The 20,491-nt window shown below is 44.8% G+C and overlaps 1 protein-coding gene across 6 annotated transcripts in view; it reads right to left on the reverse strand.

Moving 5' to 3' along the window:
- FRMD4A (FERM domain containing 4A) overlaps positions 1 to 20,491 on the reverse strand; it is a 380,907-nt gene that overhangs the window by 82,110 nt on the left and 278,306 nt on the right. For all 6 annotated transcript variants that reach the window (XM_062631904.1, XM_062631905.1, XM_062631903.1 and 3 more), the window contains 2 exons: positions 17,674 to 17,768; positions 9,602 to 9,694 (listed from right to left, as the gene is read on the reverse strand). In XM_062631904.1, the coding sequence (XP_062487888.1) occupies positions 9,602 to 9,694; positions 17,674 to 17,768 (188 nt within the window). The remainder of the gene's footprint in view (positions 1 to 9,601; positions 9,695 to 17,673; positions 17,769 to 20,491) is intronic.

Consider the following 20,491-nt stretch of genomic DNA (forward strand, 5'->3'; position numbering starts at 1 on the left):
TTTGATAACTGGTTCTTTAGGACATGGAGAATCCCTTGCTGCTACTGCCAGCCCCTTATGTAAGCCCAGTTGTGTGTGTGTGCAGATGGGCTAATTTAGCAGTGTTGTGAAGGTGCTTAATCACCAAAAGAAACTGTCAAATAAAAAATGATGAACATTGCTTCTAACACCCAGCCCCAGACATACCTCATCAGCCTGAACTTGGCCATCAATCAGCTACCAGGGACCAGGCTCTGAGCCGTCTCTTTCCTGACTGTGCAAATATACTGTCATAGCATTTGAGATCACAACCTATGAGTTTATTTGAAGGCAGAACCTGCCAAATGTTAAAACTATTTCACTGTGATCTTCAGCATAATGATGTTTCAAAACATAGCCACAGCAAATGGACGTCTTGTCTGCTTCAGGTGTATATCTGTCCTGGGGCAGTGATATCATCCTACTTCTTGTGAAGTTTGACTCTGGTAGGACCCAGCTGGTCCAAAAGGCTTTTATCCAACAACACAACCATTTTTTTTTTCACCAAAAAGAAGCACTCCAAAACTCCCATTCTAGTGCTATGGTGCAAAACAGAGGTGAGCAGTACCTGGCAGTGATGGGGAGGCCAAGGATGGCACTGAGGGTGTTTGATGCTGATCAAGGTGACTGTGACTGATAACACTGTGGCAATGAATTTTTGGGTGAGTTCCTGCCTTTTCCAAAGGGCAGGAGCTGGGGGCTCAATATTGGCAAGGGGGGTACCTTCGCCCCAGCCCTGTGATACTGCTTCTATGCAGGGAAGCAAAACAACCCTCTTCAGCCTATTAAGACTAGGAAATGGGAAAAATTCCAGAATAACAATCCCAAGAGGCTCTTCTTTCCCCTGGTGAAAACATTATTTTTCCCATGAAAAAGGAAAATAAAGGGGAAAATCGGATTTCATGGGCAAAGTCAGAATGAAGAAGAAGGATTTTGTTTTGGTGGGGAGTCACATTCCCCAATATTTTCTCCTGCTTTAGGTGGGAAATGCACTTAGACACAGGAGAAAGGATTGAAATGGGCAGGGGTGTCTCCCATGTCCTTCCCAGCTGCCTTTTACTTCTTTATTACAAAGCGATGGATAAGGGAGAAGACCCCTTTTGTGCCTCATCCATCCTGGGGTCTGGCTCATTATCCCTCACCATGTCATTCAAAACCTCAGAGGATAATTTGAAAAATATGAGGCAATTTGCTAACCAGGAGAAGAAAAATTACATGTATCGGTATAATGGACTTAAATGTAGATGTCATTATGTCCAGTGTCTCATGCTAAATGAGTATTCTGAGCAGCTCAGGCTGCAGAGCTCCTTTTATGTTCCAGCTCTGTTTGCTAATAGTCATGGGTGCACACTTTCATGTGCTGACACTTAAAGCAGACAGTGGTCATCCTAAATAGTTGGCCTGTTAGGTTATCAGCCAGGAATGAGAATAAGCCATGCTAAGAAAGCTTTGTTTACCTCACCTTCTGCATTTATTTTGATTCTGATCCCATGCCCTGTCCCCTGTACTTGTGCCATGTTCAGGCTGCCCTCACCCAGCACCTGGGATTGGTATACAGGGGACAGGACAAGGAAGAGAGAACTATGCCAACTTTTACCTTATTGCAAAGAAGCCACAAAACTAGAGGTGAATGTAATTCCAGGAAGACAGGGAATTACAGCTAACAATAAAAGAAAAGCTGTGGATATTGTTTCACCTGAGCCTGTTCCCTCTCTCTTTCCCACGAACGGTACTATACTGTACCATATAAAGGTGAAGCTGTACCTTTACCCACAGCCCGTCCATTTTACTCAGTGTTTGTAAGAGGCTGGCCCACAGAACTCCTGGGAAACCATGTGTTTCTATGCCTCAGCTTCTCCATATACAAAATACTAAGACATCTGCTTAGGAATATATAGAGACCAGCTCTCTTCCTCTCTTCCAGGCTGTACATCCTGAGAGTTTTCACAAACTGCAAACTGCTCCAGTATTGACACAGAGAAGGGAAGGAATCAAGGTGGCAATACAGAGACATTCCTCCCTGATGTTTGGTTACAGCATCAAGCACCATCTGGAAAGGCACTGACCTCAGTGCAAGGAGTCCCCTGTCCTCTCACCAGCTGGGGAACCAGGCCTGACCAAGCCATAAAAGCATCAAGCCAGGTCAATATATTCCACAAACCACTGCACCCTGAAATGTCCTGTGGAGCTGAGCTTGCCAGAGAAGTGCATCATTGTACAAAATGACTGTTGCATCTCCTCCTGGCCTGGAGCGATGTGGTTGCCTGTGCCAAGTGTGAGGCAAGCGCAGTGACTGGATCACAGCAGCATGCTACCTTCCTCTCCTCCTCTCCCTCCTCAGTCATCAGGAGAATTTCCCCACACCCTCCTGAGCACCTGCTCTTTGATCCTTTACCAAGAGTGACATGTTGGCTATTAGAGGTAACTCGATGGGTACAGTGTCTTGTCTAATACCATCCTTCAGTATTTGTAGAGCACCTTTCATTTGAGGATCTTAAACCAGTTTAGAAGTCCCTCCATCCAGTCCACCATGTTGTTAGCAGCACAGGAAGGTATGATTTGGCAGTGAAAGCCATCATGGGGGTTACTTACTCACTGGCTCTACTCCTTTGATGCCACAGTGATGGGACCCCTCATAGACCTTTCTGCTTGCTTCTCTGATGACAGCAAATCGCACCCACTGGTGTAAGGTGCAAATGCACAAATTGAAGTAAAAATGGAAAGAATGTCTTGCATGGCTTTGACCCAGTCAGAGAATTTGTGTGTAGGCACTGACATAGCTAGTGCTGCTTGATCCAAATTAGGTACAAATCCTACACTGACAGCATCCATCATTTCTGCATAGTACCTATCATGCTCTCTAAATGCTTCCCCAAATTAGACAAGACAATGCTGCCAGCATCAACACATTCAAAATGTGGCTCAAACCAATACATTTTCAGAATGCTGCTTTTTCCTCCCTTGAGTGACTGAATGGAAAGCAAAACCAACTTCTCCCCTTCCCTAAACGCAGCTCACTTATACAAATACATTCCTAGTTAAGCAGAAAACAGAAATGATGTTATGGGACTCAAGAGCCAGACTGCTATTAAGATGTGTGTGTAATGGATGGCTTAGCTCAGAGCTGTGTGCTAAGTAGCAGAGCCCCATTAGTTCCCTTCATCAAGCAAAGGTCAGTTTTCACACAAGTAAATCTTCCAACTGGACAGAAGTTTCTCATATCTCTAAAGAGACTCTGAGGAGCAAAGCCTCCCCGCAGGCAATTTATTACACCTTCTCCCGGGTGAACAGAGCAGGGGGCCACCCTGAGAAGGCTGCAATAAATTGTCTTCCAGCACAAACAAGGTCTGAGCAGCTGTATTTATACACTGGGGCTGGCTGGGAGGAGGGGGTGTGCAGGGATGCTGGCTTTTGGGATCTTCCTGCTTAACCTACACCAACCGGCAAAACACACGCTGTACACAGACAGCTGGGTTATGGCACAGTTTTGCCAGACTGTGTTAACCCCTGAAAGCAGCTTGGTTGGACTGGATTGATTAAAACTCAGGTTTAATGTTCTGATTTTTTTGTTGTTGTTTCTATTTCTACAGCACCCCAGAAGTACATGGAGCTGTACAGATATAATGTGAGTAGCAGATGGGTTTTTGTCTCCCCTTACATGTAGCATAAATTGACTGGGAGCTTGGTGTGAGGAGTTACTGGCTCAGTACTGGTAAGTGAGAGAGGGTGAGGGAGCTGGAAGGAGCTCAGCAAAGAGATGGCCAGCCACAAGGATGAGGATGGAGCACCGTGAGGTGCTGAAACATTTCAGGTCAGTGCCCTGAACTTCCCTGGAGTGATCAAGCTCCACTATAAAGTGGGACTGTTCTTGCAGTTCCCCTTTGGAGAGGGGTCTGCAGCTGACAAGAGAAGAGCAGAGCAATTTGTGTATATATGATTTTCCCCCAGCATTTTCTCCTGGGTGCTAGCAGGTGAGATGAAGCATATCCATGGGTGAGAGCAAACTCTGCCACTTCTCTCCCTCTCCCCTGGCTGCAAAATGAATGTATTTGATAATCGACTTTGGCCTCTCTCCCCAGTTCCTGTAAACCCTCATCTCACACTGTGGGCAGCGAGAAGGCTGCTCTTTCTCCCTCCTCAGAGGGGAGAATGAGAAGCTGGCGATTCCTCATTCCCTGCCTGGAGCAAAGCAGTGGAGTGCCACATACCCCTGTCTGGTGGGGAAAACTGTGGATGGAGAAACACATCCCATTATGTGCAAGACGAATAAATTGCTCTGGTTAATTTAGTGTGGCTCTACTCTGCTCTTCCTGCTGCAGCAGGCTGTTGTCATCACCATCCCCTAATCTAATTTCTTGGAAAGAAGTGAAGCTGAGTGGAAATGAGTGGCACACACAAACATGGTGAGCTGGGAGCAGGATGTCATTACTCTGCACCCCTTACGTGTCTTCTGGCCAATGTGTATTTCATCAACAAGTTGTAAGGTCCATCTAGCTCTACCAACAATCCATATTAGGAACCACTGTCTCCCTTCCAGAGTCAGCTGCTTCCAAATGATCTCCTGCTTCTGTTATTTTTAACATTAGTCATTTTCTGATGGAATACTGGTTTAAAGTCTGGCTATAAAGGAGGGCTGGGAAACTAAAATAGCATAAAGCCTCATTAGCAGCTGAACTCTGGTCCAGTTCCATCCAGGTAGTCAGGCAAAGCCTTGGACGGGAAATGCCTCCTCAGCCCTGGCTGTACCAGCCCTGTCTGAAATCATAATCTGAATTTATAGGCTGCCTTTGATGTGCACAGAGGGGATTCATCAGGTGTAAAGAGGTAGCTACAACGTAGATGCCTACATCTGAGCAGAGGTCTGAGGTCAGAGAAGAGATGTAGATATCTTAGACAGAAACTTACCGAATTCTGAAGCAGTCATCTAAAATATGAAGTAGAATCACAGAACTGTTTGGGTTGGAAAAGACCTTTAAGAGTCCAGCCGTTGCCCCAACACTGCCAAATCCACCAATAAACCATGTCCCCAAGTGTCCCATCTCTACGTCGTTTAAATACCTCTTGGGATGGTGACTGCCACTTCCCTGGGCAGCCTGTTACAGTGCTTGACAACCCTTGCAGTGAACACATTTTTCCTAATATCCAATCTAAACCTTCCCTGGCGCAGCTTGAGGCCATTTCCTCTGCTCTTATCGCTTGTTACTTGCGAGAAAAGTCAGGTGAATTGTTTCTGAAGGGTGCCTATTTCTTTCCAGTGTTTATACAGGGAAGCTGCACTAATTAGCCCTGATATAGGACTGTCTATCAGGTGAACATCTCGGGCTTGGTGTGGTCAGTCCCATTTCAAGACATCTGCCTCAGACTTGGAGTACTGCTGGTGCATGAAGAGCCACATTCCTTCAGGTCAAAAGGGGCAATGACACACATGAGCTTTTCACTCTGTGTTTCAGTTCTGGTCTCTTATTTAAGGCCACTTTGTGTAACTGTGGTAACCTGGCAAAATCTCTGGCCTCAGTATTGAGAGTCCTGAACCCCCATGGCTCTCGTGCTGACTCCATCCTAGCCAGCACATATCAACACATGCCAGGCATTGCTGAACACAGGCATTCCTTTGTGGGAATACTGCTGGGCCATAGATACAAACTCTGCCCCACAGTGTATTTGAGTATTGAGGATTTATTTCACATTTTTTCCAAGCTTTTCTGAAAGAAAAGCCTTTCCATGTGAGAGCTGTTCTGATTTAGCGTGACGACTTCTGCGATGAGTTGTCACTATTCAGCTGGTGGAGCTACCCTCAGAACACATATATCCATTCCTGGGAAAAGATCCACCAGCAAAGTGAATTTTATTTGCTAAGCTTGTTCATATAAAATAACAGCATGACAAGCACCCAGAAGAGAAAGAGATGAGCCCCATGCTGGTGGTTCCCTAGCTAAAGATTGCTGATCCCACAAGGCCATTGTTTGAGGATGAGAATTCACTGCAAAGCCTGGTCGACTTTGCTTTCTATGAACAAACAGTGTCTATGCTCTGGTCCTCTCACCTCAAAGATTTACGTGCAGGGAGTAACTTTGGCTTCCTTCTCCTGGCTGTGTGAATCAGAGCAAAATGCTTCCCTCCCTGCCAGAAGTATAACAACACTTATCTGAACCCTTCTGACCTCCTTGCTCTTTGTTTCTCCACACTTTACTTAGGTTCCTGTCCTTTTCCAGTACAGTTTTGCTGTCCTCTTTTGGTCTCAAAACACCTCTGTAAAACCAACTGATCAAGCAATCCTTCCTTCCTTCCTCCCTGTCCTTTGACTCTCCTGGGCTTTAGCTGTGTCTCGGCAGATGCCGATGAACCTGTTCCACCAACAACCAAGCAACCAGGGCTTTAGAAAGCCACCTGCAGAAGCTAGTTGTAAGATGAGAACTAACATCACTCCCATCCAGTTGCCAGACATCCCACCACTCCTGCAAGACACAGGGCACTCCTCTTGCTTTCATGTATTGCTCTAAAGCAATGTAAATGGATTATTAGCAGAGTCTTATAAAATGACAACAGCACGACAACAGCCATGGGGCTGCACAAGCAGTTCTGATTGCTTCCTACATTCCTGTTGTTCTCAGCTTCCAGAGAAGCACTAGATGTCAACCTGAAGTCAGAGAGGCTTCAGTTAGCTGTGCAAGTATATAAGGGCAGAAACAATTTCTTCTGAACTCATACTAATAAAATCCTCCTTCTTTGACACAGCACTGTGAAATTTTTGGTCTTTGAAGTAAAGACACTAGACATCAATGTTCAACCCCAAGGAAATATGTGTCAAAAGACAAAGCTTCAACAGTGCTACAGAGATTTAAGTAAGGGAGGATAATTCCTTAAAGCCTGTGAAACTTCCTCTTAGAAGCATGATTTTTCCAAGAAGCCTTTACTTAAAAAAACATGCGTCCCTTTAGATGTACTTTTGGAGGAACCTAAAAACTGTGGCATCCTTGGTGGGCATGCTGCCCATCAACATTGCTGCAGGCATGGTAAGAGTAAAAAACACTCTGATGGTCACATAAAAGGTGAAAATGGTTCCTCTGTAGTGTCTCCTCTTCACAAACTGCAATTTACTGTTCTTGCCTGAAGCTTCATGTCTCCAGTCATTACCCAGTGTGGTTGAATTGTACATTTACTTCAACTAGAGGGAAAAACCCACATGGTTACTAAATCCTGGTACAGTAAACAGATTTCTCTGTAATGAACATCTGGCACATCCAGTCACTTGTGTTACTATCTCACCAATTAGGACCCCCAGCACCAACTTCATCTTTGTCAGCTGTGATGCTTGAGAGAGGTAATGCAAGAAAGGTATCTGCAAACACAGGCAAGCCTTTAGCAATGATATAATAGGTGTCACGGGCACCCAGCACATTTGTAATGAGGTATGGTACAGCATTAGTTACCTCTGCTTTCTACCTCATGGCAGCAGGGAAGAGGAAACATTCAGTTTATGGTATGGGTGTGGACTGCATAATTGGGTCTCTTCACAACCTTTCCTTCAGCCCCTGCTTTAGCTGCCAACCCAGAACTGAAACTGCTGGGTGACAGATACGTTAGGCCTTTCTAACTTTAGCCAGCTGGCTGGAATTGCTTTCTTCTCCACTTTCTTCCCCACTGGCAGATCTGGGGACGGACATGGGAACTCTTTACATGCTGGGAAACTTTTTCAACTTCTTGCCAGTGTCTGACATCAACAGGGGAAATACACAGTAGAAAAGCCATGATAAATTAATGCCCATTCATATTGCTTGAGGCATCTGGCCTTCCCATCCAATTCAGTTTGTAACTCAGTGTAACAATCCACTCATTACTACCACAAATAAGAGCATAATCCCATAATCAGTCTGTTTTTACACACTGACCTTTCAGATGCCGAATACTGACTTTTCCCCTATGGATTTCCCCGTGGATTGCAATTTTGGAACAGGAGAGGTCACTCATTTACTGTTTTCTGGATCCGTAGGATGGACTGTCTCTTGGCTAAAATCCTGAGAGAACTTGTCTCCACTGTGCTGCCAACTCTCATAAAACAATACAGATGGCAATATTTATGCTTGTTGAGTGATCTTTAAAATGAACATGAGAGTGGCTCAGTAGCACCAGCTTTTACTTGTTCATCACTCCTAAAATCTGTATTTGGCTCTTCCTCAGTCAGAGGTTTTCCTGCTTTCCATGGGATCCCTGCCCGTGCATGGAAATCTTGGTCCCTAGGCAAGATGCTTGGTAACAGAGCTACATGTTCTTATGTCCTTAATGAGTTAGTTAGTGTTTTTCTCTTTTAAATTTGCCTAAAAGTCTTTTGCACCCACAGTTTTGTGTAGTTCTAAGCACAGGTGGATCTGGATTGTATACACTGGAAATGTTCAGTGCATCTCTCGCTGAATCTACCCTTATGGTTTGAAGAACCCGAAAAGTAGACTAAAAGCTCTTCTGGGAGGGAGCAGGCCAGTCCTGCAGTCATGAGGCTTTGTGCACCCTTGATTTGTCCTAAAATATCTCCACCACTAAATATGTGGTCATAACAGAAAAAAGAGTCTCTTCTCTTGAGAGACCTTCCTTGTAATTGAAGTTAAATGAATGACAATCACTATGCAGGGGGAAAAAACTTAGGAGAAGAAACTCAAAAGTAGGTCTTCATTTTTTGTGGGTAGGATGGAATGAATGAGTGAGATGTCAGATGTAATATAACACTGGGGCGGAAAAGCTGACTGGAAAAGACACAGTAACACTGCACTAGCTACTTCTAGACGTGAGCTATTCATTAAAAGTAAGTCAAAGCCCTCAACTTAATTCTGTACATATGCCATCCTAACCTCCAGCCTCTCTCTGGGTGTTTTAAAACTGCAGCAGCACATTTGTCTTCTAAGAATATATCTCCCATGGAGTCAAAAATGCTTGGAGTATACAAGAGCAGCTTCTAGCGGATTTCAAATACTAAACAGTTCCTTGCAAAATTCCCAGATGGAGAGAAATTCCCCACACTGCCATGACCTTCATTAAAACCTTTGTAGTCCTGTCTGTGAATATCTTCTATGCCCACGCAGAAGCCAACTGGTTGCCACAAGTGCCATCATTTGCTATTTGCAGGTAATTCATTACATGATTGAGTCCAGGAGGCAAATACAACAGAGCTATACTGGGATTAATTTGGTTCCTGACATAACCCACACCCTGGGCACAATCCACAGGAGATGGATGGCTCACTGGCAAGGAAGTGTTTAAGAAGTCTTTGTTCTGCAGCCCTACCCAGCTTGGACATTCCAGGAGTTCAAACCCCCAAAATAAAATGTAAACACATAATGTCTGATCTTGCCCACATACCAGGTTTCTCTGTGGCCAGCTATGGGTGTGTAGCAGTCATGTAGTAGTGTGGCTACTACTTATTTACACTTGCGTGAGAAGAGTTGTCAAAGCCAAAGAGCTCAAAAGAAACCACTTTAAAAGGTTTGTTTGTCCACGGGTCTTTCTACAGCATGAGAAACCAACAGCCTCATTTCCTGCCCTCTAGGGAACAGGTTATCCATAGCTGCATCCCATGGGAAGGGCTTGCACTTACCTGACACAAAAGTACAAAACAACCGGTCCTGACTTCTTGGGGAAGTCATGTTCCAGCACCCGGCGGTCCAGCTGGAGCCAGTTCAAGTGTCCCCTGGCAAGAGAAGAGACAACATTGAGCCCAGCACCAAGAGGTTTCTCACTACTCATGGCAATGAGGTCTGAGGTGTTACAAAAGATGAAATGGATTGCATGCCATTTGCCCTTGGCTATTGCCTGGTATTTGAAAACCACACAGCAAATGTTTGAGGAATGGAGGCGATATTGTCCTGGCAACACTTCAGGCTGGGAATCGAACTGCTAAAGTTCAATCTGTCAGGGCAAAAGCGCTGAGCAGGCAGGACAGCCCAAAATGTTATGAGCTTCACCTTTTTATTACAACCCCCCGGAGCACTTTTATCATTAAAAGTCTGTCAAGATTTTCATTAGAAACCCTTGTTGCTGAGAGTTTTCTCAACCCCTGCAATATTTCACTCAAGGCTAAACCTGACTCAACAGCCCCAGACAGTTTATTTACCACCCACAAGCCTGCAATAGCCTCTCTAGCTTTGCCCAGCCTTTGTTTTTCCTCCTTCAGAGAGCTTTTGAAAAACAGCTGAAGCGTTCCAGCTCCAATTACCACATGCTGCTTTTCTCTTGCCTAGATGGTACCTGTCGCTATTATTTTCTCCTATAATTTATCCATTCGTGCCTTGCTGCTGGAAGCTTTGCTGGGCAGAAGCTCTGCTCTTTGTCACGTTCCCCACACTGAGAGCTCTGTGTGTGTGTGAGAGGTATGTTATAAATACCATTATTTGTATTACGGGGCATCTCACACGCCAGCTGAGGTAAAGGCCCTGTTAAATTAGGCACATAGGGTAAAATTCAGACCCCACTGAAGCTGATGTGAATTTTGCCATTGCCTTTGGTGATGCTGGGGCTGCATCCTGTGAGCATTTTGCTATTGATTTCAGTCAGACCAGATTTCACCCAGAGGGAGAGGCAGCCCTTGCCTTCGGTGTTCTGCTGTCTAGACAAGCAAGGGGAGAGAGAACTGAAGTGATTTTGGGGAGAATCTTGCAGCAAATAAAGCAGGAAATGGAATTCAGATGTCCTGAGCTCTATTCCAGCGCCTATTCCCCAGCTAATCCTCAAAAATAATTCTTTATTCCACTTAAAAAAAAAAAGAAGTGGAAAAAAAGGCTTGTTTCTTAAAAAAAAAGCATTAAATTAACTTCTAGGGTTGCCACAAGCCTTAGCAATGTACCCTGTCAGCAAACACACTTAACTTTCACAAGGGTCTGCCCATTATTCCTTAGCGGTGTTTGTGCTTTTGACCCCTTTGGAAAGTAAGAAACAACCTCTATTCAGCAATGCAACTGGATTTGTATCTTCCCCACTCCATCTTCTCTGGAAAAATAAGGGGGAAAACAGCAGTGTAAGGAGGCTTTGAATCACCTAAATTTCTGTACAGCTGCCCTGGCTTATGACGATGCAGAAGAGGATGGGCAGCTCACAGACCCTCCAGCACTTCCAAACCAAACCTTCCTATGATTCAGTCATTCAAAATTACTTGTGAGCCCCACTGATCACTCCAGTGAGTTCAGAATCATCAGACATTTAACTTACATAGAAGCCATCTCATCTCAGATTTTACCGTATAGAAGTCAGATGTTCAGTTTAAGCAGCCTTTGCATCTGTTTTACAAGAGTACCAACTCTCAGCTAGGTACAAGTAATAAATGTGGAGTTGGGGACTTTTCAAGCTCAACCTGGACATCTGTAGGTGTACAAAAAGGACCAAAGCCTTTTTTATCCCCTGCTGTAGACATCTGTGTGTTTCTTTCCAAGATATTTTAACTTTTAGTCATTTTTTTTCTCTAGATGAAATTACTACTTCAAAAATTTATCTATCTCTTTTGCAGCGTATGGGCTGAGAGCAAGCCTGGGACAGTGCTGTGCAGTGATACTTCCCAGGATCAGGTGTAAGGGTGGCTGTGTTAACTGGGATGGGTGTATGGGCTAACTGGTTGTGTTGTGCACGTGCAGCATGTTGGGGCCTCCTTCAGTCATTTCTGCTGCTGGGATGCAGTCACCCAGCTCGGGATGCAGTCACCCAGCTCTAGTGTGCAATCTCTGCATCGTGCCCTGTTCAGCACAGATGAGGCTTGGTTTTTAGAAGACAGATGCTCCAGACTGCTAGAAAATAAGCCCCGCTGAAAGATCCTCAACCTCAGCATCCAAAGATTGTAGTGTCCATATTTCCCACTGCATCGCCCTTCTTGAAATCTGTCCTTTTTCCTAACTCTTTTTTTTTGCCCTTAAGTGCTGTTCTATTTCTTTTAACAGGACTCAGGAAGTCTGAAATGAACTGTGAAAGCCAAAGTATGCATGGGGATTGAAACTAGACGTGCTTACCCATTCCTAGCCAACATAAAAAATAAGCATTTAACCATGTAGGCCAAGGTACAAAGCACTGTCAGAGCAAGGAAAAGCCACACTAAGCCTGACATTCTATCCTGAGCCTGTCCAGCTGCATTTATATCACCAAAATAGCAGCCACCAGCAGCTGATGGCATTACACACCGGTTCCCTCCAAGACTGATTTGTTGACAATGGACTTACTGTCTACCTCTATTTTTATTCAACAGCAATGTCTGGGTTTCCCTACCAGGTACAGCAAAGGGTTGAGAAGCCACTTTGCACAGCACAATAATTCACTTCAGGGTATTTCTTATTTTGAAAATACCTGTTCTTTTCATTCTCCCTGCATTTGAACTTGAGAAACTGGTTGATATAATCAGTAAAAAAGAAATATATGCATATACATATGCATACCAGGTTGCACATTTATGTTGCACACGTACACAGTTGTGTGTACTGAATAACACAGTTAATTGCCACTGAGTTCTGGGGTTGAAGAGTTTCATTACTCTCATCTGCTTGGAGCTTAAATCCAAAGCTCCTTCAGAGCAGGAAGGTCACTTAAATCACTGCCAGGAGCAAACTGCTCACTGTACTCAATTACCACTTACAATCTTTCATCACTGAGGGCTTCTGCACTGCAGATTGTCACCTAACTCCTTGTTTCCAAGCGTGCATGTGTGGCATGTAGAGAGCAGCAGCAGTGAGCAGTTGCTGGCATCTGCCTCTGAATGTGTTCTTTCAGGGAGCCAAACTCCAATGACATTATGCCACAGAAGGCTTTGCTCTGCAAGCTGTCTTCCTGTCTTCAGAACTATTCATGGAGCACAATCCCATGTAAAACAAGGAAAAGTATGGGCATATAACCCCAGGCATGTAGCAATTCTAACAGTTTTCATGGACCAATTTAGGCAGCTTGTACTAAACCATTCATACATGCTTATGTCTAGCTGGATTTCCTCACAATTCAATTTAGAAATACAAAGGTTTTGTTTCATTATCACCATCGATTTGTTCATCTGAGCATTTATATCAGTGTATTAACAAATAATGGTGCAAACATTTTTGGGTGACTACAGAGAGTTTGAACTGGAAGCCAGATCATTTTTCTCTGTTGACTGTACTCATGCTGGCAGTTAAACTGGTGTGTAGATAGCAAATACATAATTGCTTTTAGAAGAAGAAACTGCATCCATTTAGGTTACAGACTGAGTATAGATTTTCGTGCCCGGGGTTCACGTTGTCAATTGCATGTAGTAGTTCTGTTTTCTTTTATCAGGGCTTTCAGTAAAGGGTGGTACATCGATGAATCCTTTGCCTCCAGGTGGTTCTGGTTATGCAGCTTTACTGTTGAGTGTCCAGTTTTCTGAAAAGCAGATCCACATTGATCTGTATTTTAAAGGTATTTGCACCAATAAGCCAACTCACACCTCTTCAGTCTCGAACCCGTGTTGAGTTGAATGGACCTTAAGAAAGACCCATTCACATAATAGAAACCATATAAACAATTTTTCATTTCAGTCAATCACTACAGAAACAAAAAATCCTTTAAACTCACAGATTTTCTCATTTAAGGTCTTAAATCTTTAACAGAAATACTTTTGAAGGGGCTGCAAAGCTCAAGGAGCCATGAGTTTAACTGTACAGCTTTTGTGAAATGGGGAACTTGGTGACAAAGGAACTGGTCTAATGCCAGATCAGGATGATATTCTGAGAGCTGCACCCTCCATTGGGCTGGCTGTTCAACCAGGACATGGACACCTGGTCCCTCATTTTGGCGTTGCCACATGGCTGTAGCGTGGAAATAGGCTTCCCCCCAGTTCCCAGGTATGAAGGAGTATTCCAGGGAAGAGTGGTACAATACTCTTCCCTTGCCATCCCTTTGGCCGTAGATCTTGGGCTGAGCAAGGGCACTATCTGTCGTTACCTTGTCGCATTAGTACAGTTTCTAGCACAAGTGTAACACAAACAGTGTGGCCTCAATGTCTTGCAGTTTTTCCCTATATATTAGCTAGCTGAAGAAGATGCTTTGCAGGTTCTCCTCTGGCAAGGGAGACAAAAGCTAACCCATGGAGAGGGGAAGCTGTGGGATGCAAAAGTTGGGAGTTCTTCATGGAGCAGGTGACTCACATCTAAGTACAAATAAAGGACATGGAAAACCTGCCTGTGGCCCAGACTGGCAGCATTACTTTTCTGCAGTGAATAGAAGGGGAATCCTGACCACTTGCTCTCAGTAACGCTGGAAGAGCTAATGCCAAAGGAAAGGGCAGTTAGTGGAGATTCATAGATTCTAACTACAGCTATCTGAAAGAAGGATGGAGACAGGAGGTGGCTGGTCTTTTCTCCCAAGGAACAAGTGATAGGATAAGAGGAAATGGCTTCAAGCTGTGCCAGGGGAAATTTAGACTGGGTATTAGGGAAAAAGTCTTCACTGCAAGGGTAGTCAGGCATTGGAACAGCCTGCCCAGGAAAGTGGTGGAATCACCATCCCTGGAAGTGTTCACAAACCGTGTAGATGAGGCCTTTAGTGACACGGCTTAGCAGTGGATTTGGCAGTCCTGGGGAAATGGTTGGACTTGATGATCTTAAAGGTCTTTTCCAACCTAGATGATTCTGTGTTTCTATGATTCTATAAATAGCTGAGCTGAAAAAGAAAAGCCCTTTCCCCATTCTTTTCCAGTCTTAGTCAAGCAGCACATAGCTATTCTGGCTTTATGTGAAGCTTGGCCCCACGTGCTGTACAGGGACGCACTTTTGACCTGTGCTCTCTGCAGTTAATGGCTCACACCATAAAGTGTTCCTATGATCATTAAAATAGGAGGCGGTATTCTCTCCTCCATAATAGTCTGACAATCTAATTTTAGTCACGCTGAATGCAGTAATGACCTTACATTATCACAAGAAACTATTAAGTAGCCAACGCAAAGGTTGTTCTCATTGATTTTCTTCTTAGGTTGTCATGATAGAGCACAACTAATGAATGGAAATCCCCAGTCCAAATAATTTCTAAATAAATTACTCTCTCAAAGCTTTTACTCTTAAACAGAAGAATTGATTTAATGCTTTAGTGGCTTTTCTTCTTTCTAAACTTGCAATTTAGCCAATCCCAGACTACATTTATGAACCAGGCTTGTTCTGGTTTAGCTGGTTACATGTTCCCTTCAAGGAAGCCACACAGAAACTCAGCAAAGGGTGAAGAAAAGGAAATCCCTGAGGGCCTGTGCCACAGAATTAAAGGGTTTCTTTTTGTGTCTGTATCAGCTGTAGGGCTGTGTTAGGTACTCTGCAAACACACATTAGGAGACTGTTTTTCCTACTTTTTGAAGAAAGGTTTTTTTGTTTAAACTTCCATTTCACATTGCAGGCTAAGATCACAGACAGCCCATTTGATTTTCTGACAGTGACATGGGACACCCATTTCCAAGTCCACACACTCCCCCCCCCCCCCCCCCAGTATATGTTTTTGGCTGTGTTCAGTCAAATAAAACAATCACTGTTTGTGCCAACTCTATTCAAAGCTTTTTATAATTGAAGAGGACATATTTTTGTCGATATTTTCACTGCACTGAAGGAGCCTCAGTGCAAAAGTCAGACTCACTATGGGATGGCAGAAGGGCTGCAGACCAAGCTTTGTATCTGCTAGGACTTAGTGGCATGTTTCTGGGTTGCATTTACTAGATTTAATGAGGCCATCCCCAAATCTTTCATCTGTGCTGACTCAGCATCTCCTAAAATGCAGCCTCCTACACCTTGACTGCAGGGCAAGAAGGTGAGCAAGTGAGTGGATGCCATCACCTCACCCTTTGTGACAGTGTGCACCCCTCTGCATCTGATGCACATCTCTGAGCAGAGCCTTGACAGCCCGTGTCAGCTTCCCGTGCTTCCTCCTATCACTAACCCAGATCTTTGCTCATGTTGCTCCATTATAAACCTGGAATCCCAGGGGAGGGTGGGCTCTCTCTAATTGCTGACACCTCCTCATTAGCTTCCCTTGCACTCCCAGGGGAGCCCTGTGCCCGCTTAGCAGAGCTGAGAGCTGGGGCTGGCTCAGCTGCTCTCTAGTTGCAGTCTGACATGTGTTTCTTGTTTTGAACCCATGCTGTTAGGACTGTTAAGGCAACATTTTCATCTCTTAGCCTGCTTTAGCTTCCCTGCATGGTTCTCCTGCACCCCCCAGACAGCACCCACTGAGTAACTTGACTCTCTCCAATCAGAAATAACACTTTGGTGAGGAACCATTTCCTCCTTCTGCTTTTATCAATTGCCACTGCCTCCTGCTGTTCCTCTTGTAAGGACCAGCCCTGTGTTGGGTTGGAGATCCCCTACAGGGCTCAGCTGCTCATGTCAGTGAGATGGGATAGATTCTGCGATCTCCTCTGTTTTGGGCCCTGCTTCTGCTGGTGCCTGATGGCAAGAGCTTCTTCATCCTGGGAGCTGTGTCCTGAGATGCCCTTAGCTGCCCAAGTCAGGCACTTGCCAAAGGAGCTGGCTTTGAGGGGCAATCACTGATGAGATGAATGTGGATATGTTTGTGCAGTTATCCAACAGCCTCTGATTGCCTGGATCATTATTCCAGTGGGAGAATGGAGCAGGCTCATGACAGCAATATTGATGACTCAGCTTTTCTGGGAACACAGCATTGGCTTTTAAATCTTGGTTTTTTTTTTAAAGCAATGTAGGTGCAGGAAGCCTCTTTCTGATTAATATATCAAAAACACCTTATTGCAAACCAAGGTGGAGTACGGTGGGTATGCAAACAAGACATAGTCCGTATGCCCAGGACAGTCTAACTACAGAGAAAAACCAGGCAGCTGGAAAAAAAGCACCGAGAGGTCACAGTCTAGGACTAATCATGGCATTTGGCAGCCTTTCAATGTTTCTTCAGCGCTAATTTTATACTTGCCTTTTAAAGAGGGGGTAGAAATGGCCTGCCTCAATACAAAACCTCAAGTTTTATGATAACACTAGAACTCTGGGAGCTGGGGCACAAGGTGAACAACCAACATTGCCTGGGGTGACTGCAGTGTCAGGGTCCCATCCTTGAGTTCAGCTCAGCAATAAGGCTGTTGTGGGATTCCTGGTAAGGTCAGATCCTTCCCACATGGATATTTTATGTTTAAAAATGCATGTCATTTGCATCAATTTGGCAATCCCTTCCTTTCCCACACTTTCTTCTTTCCCTTTTAAAAGAAACTTTAATCCGAGATCTAAAACATCAGAAATAACAGAGCAATTCTATGAGGTTGGTTCTGGGTTTTGTTCTTCCCTTGAAATAATCTAGCATTACTTTTAAGGCTGCTTCAGTGAATAAACTGGCTAACACTTTAATCGAACAGTTCTGCCGGGCTGGTAATGATTTTGTATAGTGAGTGGATCTTAAGCCCATGAGAGCTTAAGCTAACATTTCATCAATGCCACATGACACCAGCTCTTTGAACACTGGATTAGGAAGGGATTGGTACCGTCTCTGTACACCTCCGGCCATGCTTAACTTGCTATGAGAGGCTTCCAGCCTTCTGAAGAAGAGGTGGTACAGGACAGACTCCCTAGACCTTGGTTTAGGATGCAGATCTACACTGGTCATTTTGCGTAGGACAAAAACACCAAGATTTCCCATGATCCATATTTCCCCAATGATCCCATTATTGGGTCTTTAATTTCTTGCACTTACGTTTCATCTGTGAATGCAATTCCAAAGTACTCCTTCTCCTTCAGGTTGAAATGAGATGCCACCAAATCAAGCAACTCCTTGGCCAAAAGCTTTGGCTGGAAAACAAGAATGAAAGGAAGTGATTAATGAGGAGAACTCAGATAGAACTGTGCTGTGCTTCTGGTGGGAAACACTATCTTTGAAGGTACCCCACTGTTATTGCTTTTATGTTCCTGCTGGTGTTCAACCTGAAGCTACAAGCAACATTAACTCCTCAAAATGAGCAGTAGTTTCCCTCCTAGGAAATACTAAAAACCTGCTTAATGTTTCTGCAGACAGATGAGCTACCGCCTGCCAGTGCTCAGGCCTACCATGACCAGCTCCTTCATGCCTCTCTGATAATTTTAGTTGTTAAAGCTTTTTATCAAGGACCTCTGCAAACACATTTCAGACACCCACTCTCACACACGCAGTGCAGATACATGCTCATAACACTAAGAAAATACATAGTGCCAAAAGATAGGATGTGACAGGACCAGATGAGAAGTAAATGACAGAACAAAATAGTTTCCCATTCAGTATTGCTTGTCATTTAGAGATAAGGTTATATCCTCAAATTTAGGCACTTGGAAAGGAGGAAAGTAACACACAAAATACTGTTTGTAAGAGAGTGAAAACTCTTACAAGCTCAGGGAAACTATTCACTCCATATGGAGGCAGTGCATTACTACCTTTTCTGCAAAATCTTATTTGACTTTAAGTCTAATGTTTCCTCCTTCCTCTATGAATTTCCATCAGCTCTGCTGAGTCCCTGTGTTTCCTTCTTGACTACTGAAGTCTTGGCCACAAATCTCTTGTCCTGACCGTCACTGGTAGGAAACAGGAGTACAAAAGATCCAGGTAGATGCAGACCATGATGCCCCAGCAGCACTGGCACACCTGGGGTCAGAGATCCCAACAATGTCCTAGTTCAATTGCCAGCACTATCCAGACTGCTTCTTTATGTACCCAATGCAAGGATGGTTTCTAGGTCACACCAGGAGAGAAAGAAGCAATAGCTGTGCCTAAATGCAGCCCTATCTTAAAGCAGCCTCCAAGGAGGAAATAAGTTGCTGTGTAGGAGGAACAGCTTGGTGGATAACAAATAGGTGGGATGCAACTAGCTTCATTTTAATTCCCTAATCAGACTTCTCAGGCGCAACCATTGGTGTCTCTGCTATGTCTATACTGCCTGCTGCAGTGCCTTTCAAGGGCTTCTGAAATAGCTCATGTAGTGTGCTTGGAGCTGAGTAGACCAGGCATGGGGCCACGGTCATGTCCTTGGTCTCCTTGAGTCCCTCCAGGGACCCAAGCAAAGACCACACCAGCTACACCAGTCTCTTTGGAGACTCCAAAGACATTGCTCTTCACCAATGGGGTGCCCTGGGGTGACTCAGTTACTTGAGAAATGAGAAATGGTGCTGCCAAGCAAGGAAGCGAGCCATCAGCCAGCCTTGTTTGTGAATGCTCTATCCCCGGCAGTGTTCAAGGTCAGGTTGGACAGAGCCTTAGGTGACATGGTCTAGGGTGAGGTGGCCCTGCCCATGGCAGAGGGGTTGGAACTTGAGTGATCTTAATGTTCTTTCCAACCCAAACCATTCTATGGTTCTATGATTCTATGATTCAGCCAACTTCCTCACTTATTTCTGCTGAGTGAAACCTGGTTGCTGATGTTCAGCATGGTGATGGCTTTCCCTTCTCCACTGGCCAGTGGTGGCTGCTCCTCTTCCAGCACAACCTGTTCCTGCCCATGGGGCTTGGCAGGGGCACGATCTCCACTGCATTTCCCCACTGGCCCTCCCATGGTGCTTCCTCCAAAGCAGCAGATAAGGCAGGATAACTCTTTGCCTTGCAAGATAAGGGAAAAGAACAATACAGCACTGGAGCAGTGCCAGGGTAGTTACTGGACCAGAGCCCACCAGCAGTGAAGTCAGGCCCCACTAGTCCCCTCCAAGATTACTTTCTGCTCTTCTCTTAAGCTCTGCAAGGTCACTGTCCTTTCATTTCCTGTGTCCTCACAACACAGATGGGCAACCTGAGTCTCAGAAGGGAGAGGAAGAAGGTGTCTTCTCCAGGTAGCGAAGACTCCTCAAAACAGGCCTGCAGAGCAGGGATGAGGGCAGGAAAACCCTGCCAGGCACAAACTGAGCTGCAGCCAGTCCTCCTTGTCTCGGGAGACCGTGTGTTCGCTGTTAACAGTTAATCTGCTTGCTGTTTGGGATGGGAACGGCTGAGCAATGACCTCCTTTCATGTGAGCCACACAGACAAAGAGCTCATTAGCAATGCCTGTGGCAAGTTGTTTTAATTCATTATTAATTCCTGGACTTCCTTTTCCAGAGGGATATTCATTTTGCATTAATAAAACTTCCACCACAGACACATTGAAGAAGATGGGGTCTGCTCTCTGAGAGCAGGGAAATCAATAGAAAGTGGGCCCAGGATCTTCTACATCCAATATAAGTGGTCAGCAAGATAGCTGTGAATTCCACAGCCACAGGGATAATCAGGAATAACAAGTGTCATTCAAACCAGAAACTGAACTGTGTCCTCAGTGCTTCAGAGCTGGACTGCGGTGCACTGAGTGCTGCCTGGGCAGCTGCTGAGACCCCTCTTTGGACTTGCAAACATGACACTTCCCATAAAAATGTCGTTCCTCAATAGTGGGTCAGCAGATCCACCTGCCAGCCATGATGAAATCAGTGCATCATCCAGTGGATTCCTGGTCATCTGTGAAGCGTGCAGCTCTTCTGTGAAGTCAAACCTGACTTGGGGACACTCTAAGATTTCTCCTTTGCCTCT

This window comes from Pezoporus occidentalis, unplaced genomic scaffold (assembly GCF_034315485.1).
Source record: "Pezoporus occidentalis ecotype Australia unplaced genomic scaffold, CSIRO_AGI_Poc_V1 ctg38, whole genome shotgun sequence".
NCBI classification, from domain to species: domain Eukaryota; kingdom Metazoa; phylum Chordata; class Aves; order Psittaciformes; family Psittacidae; genus Pezoporus; species Pezoporus occidentalis.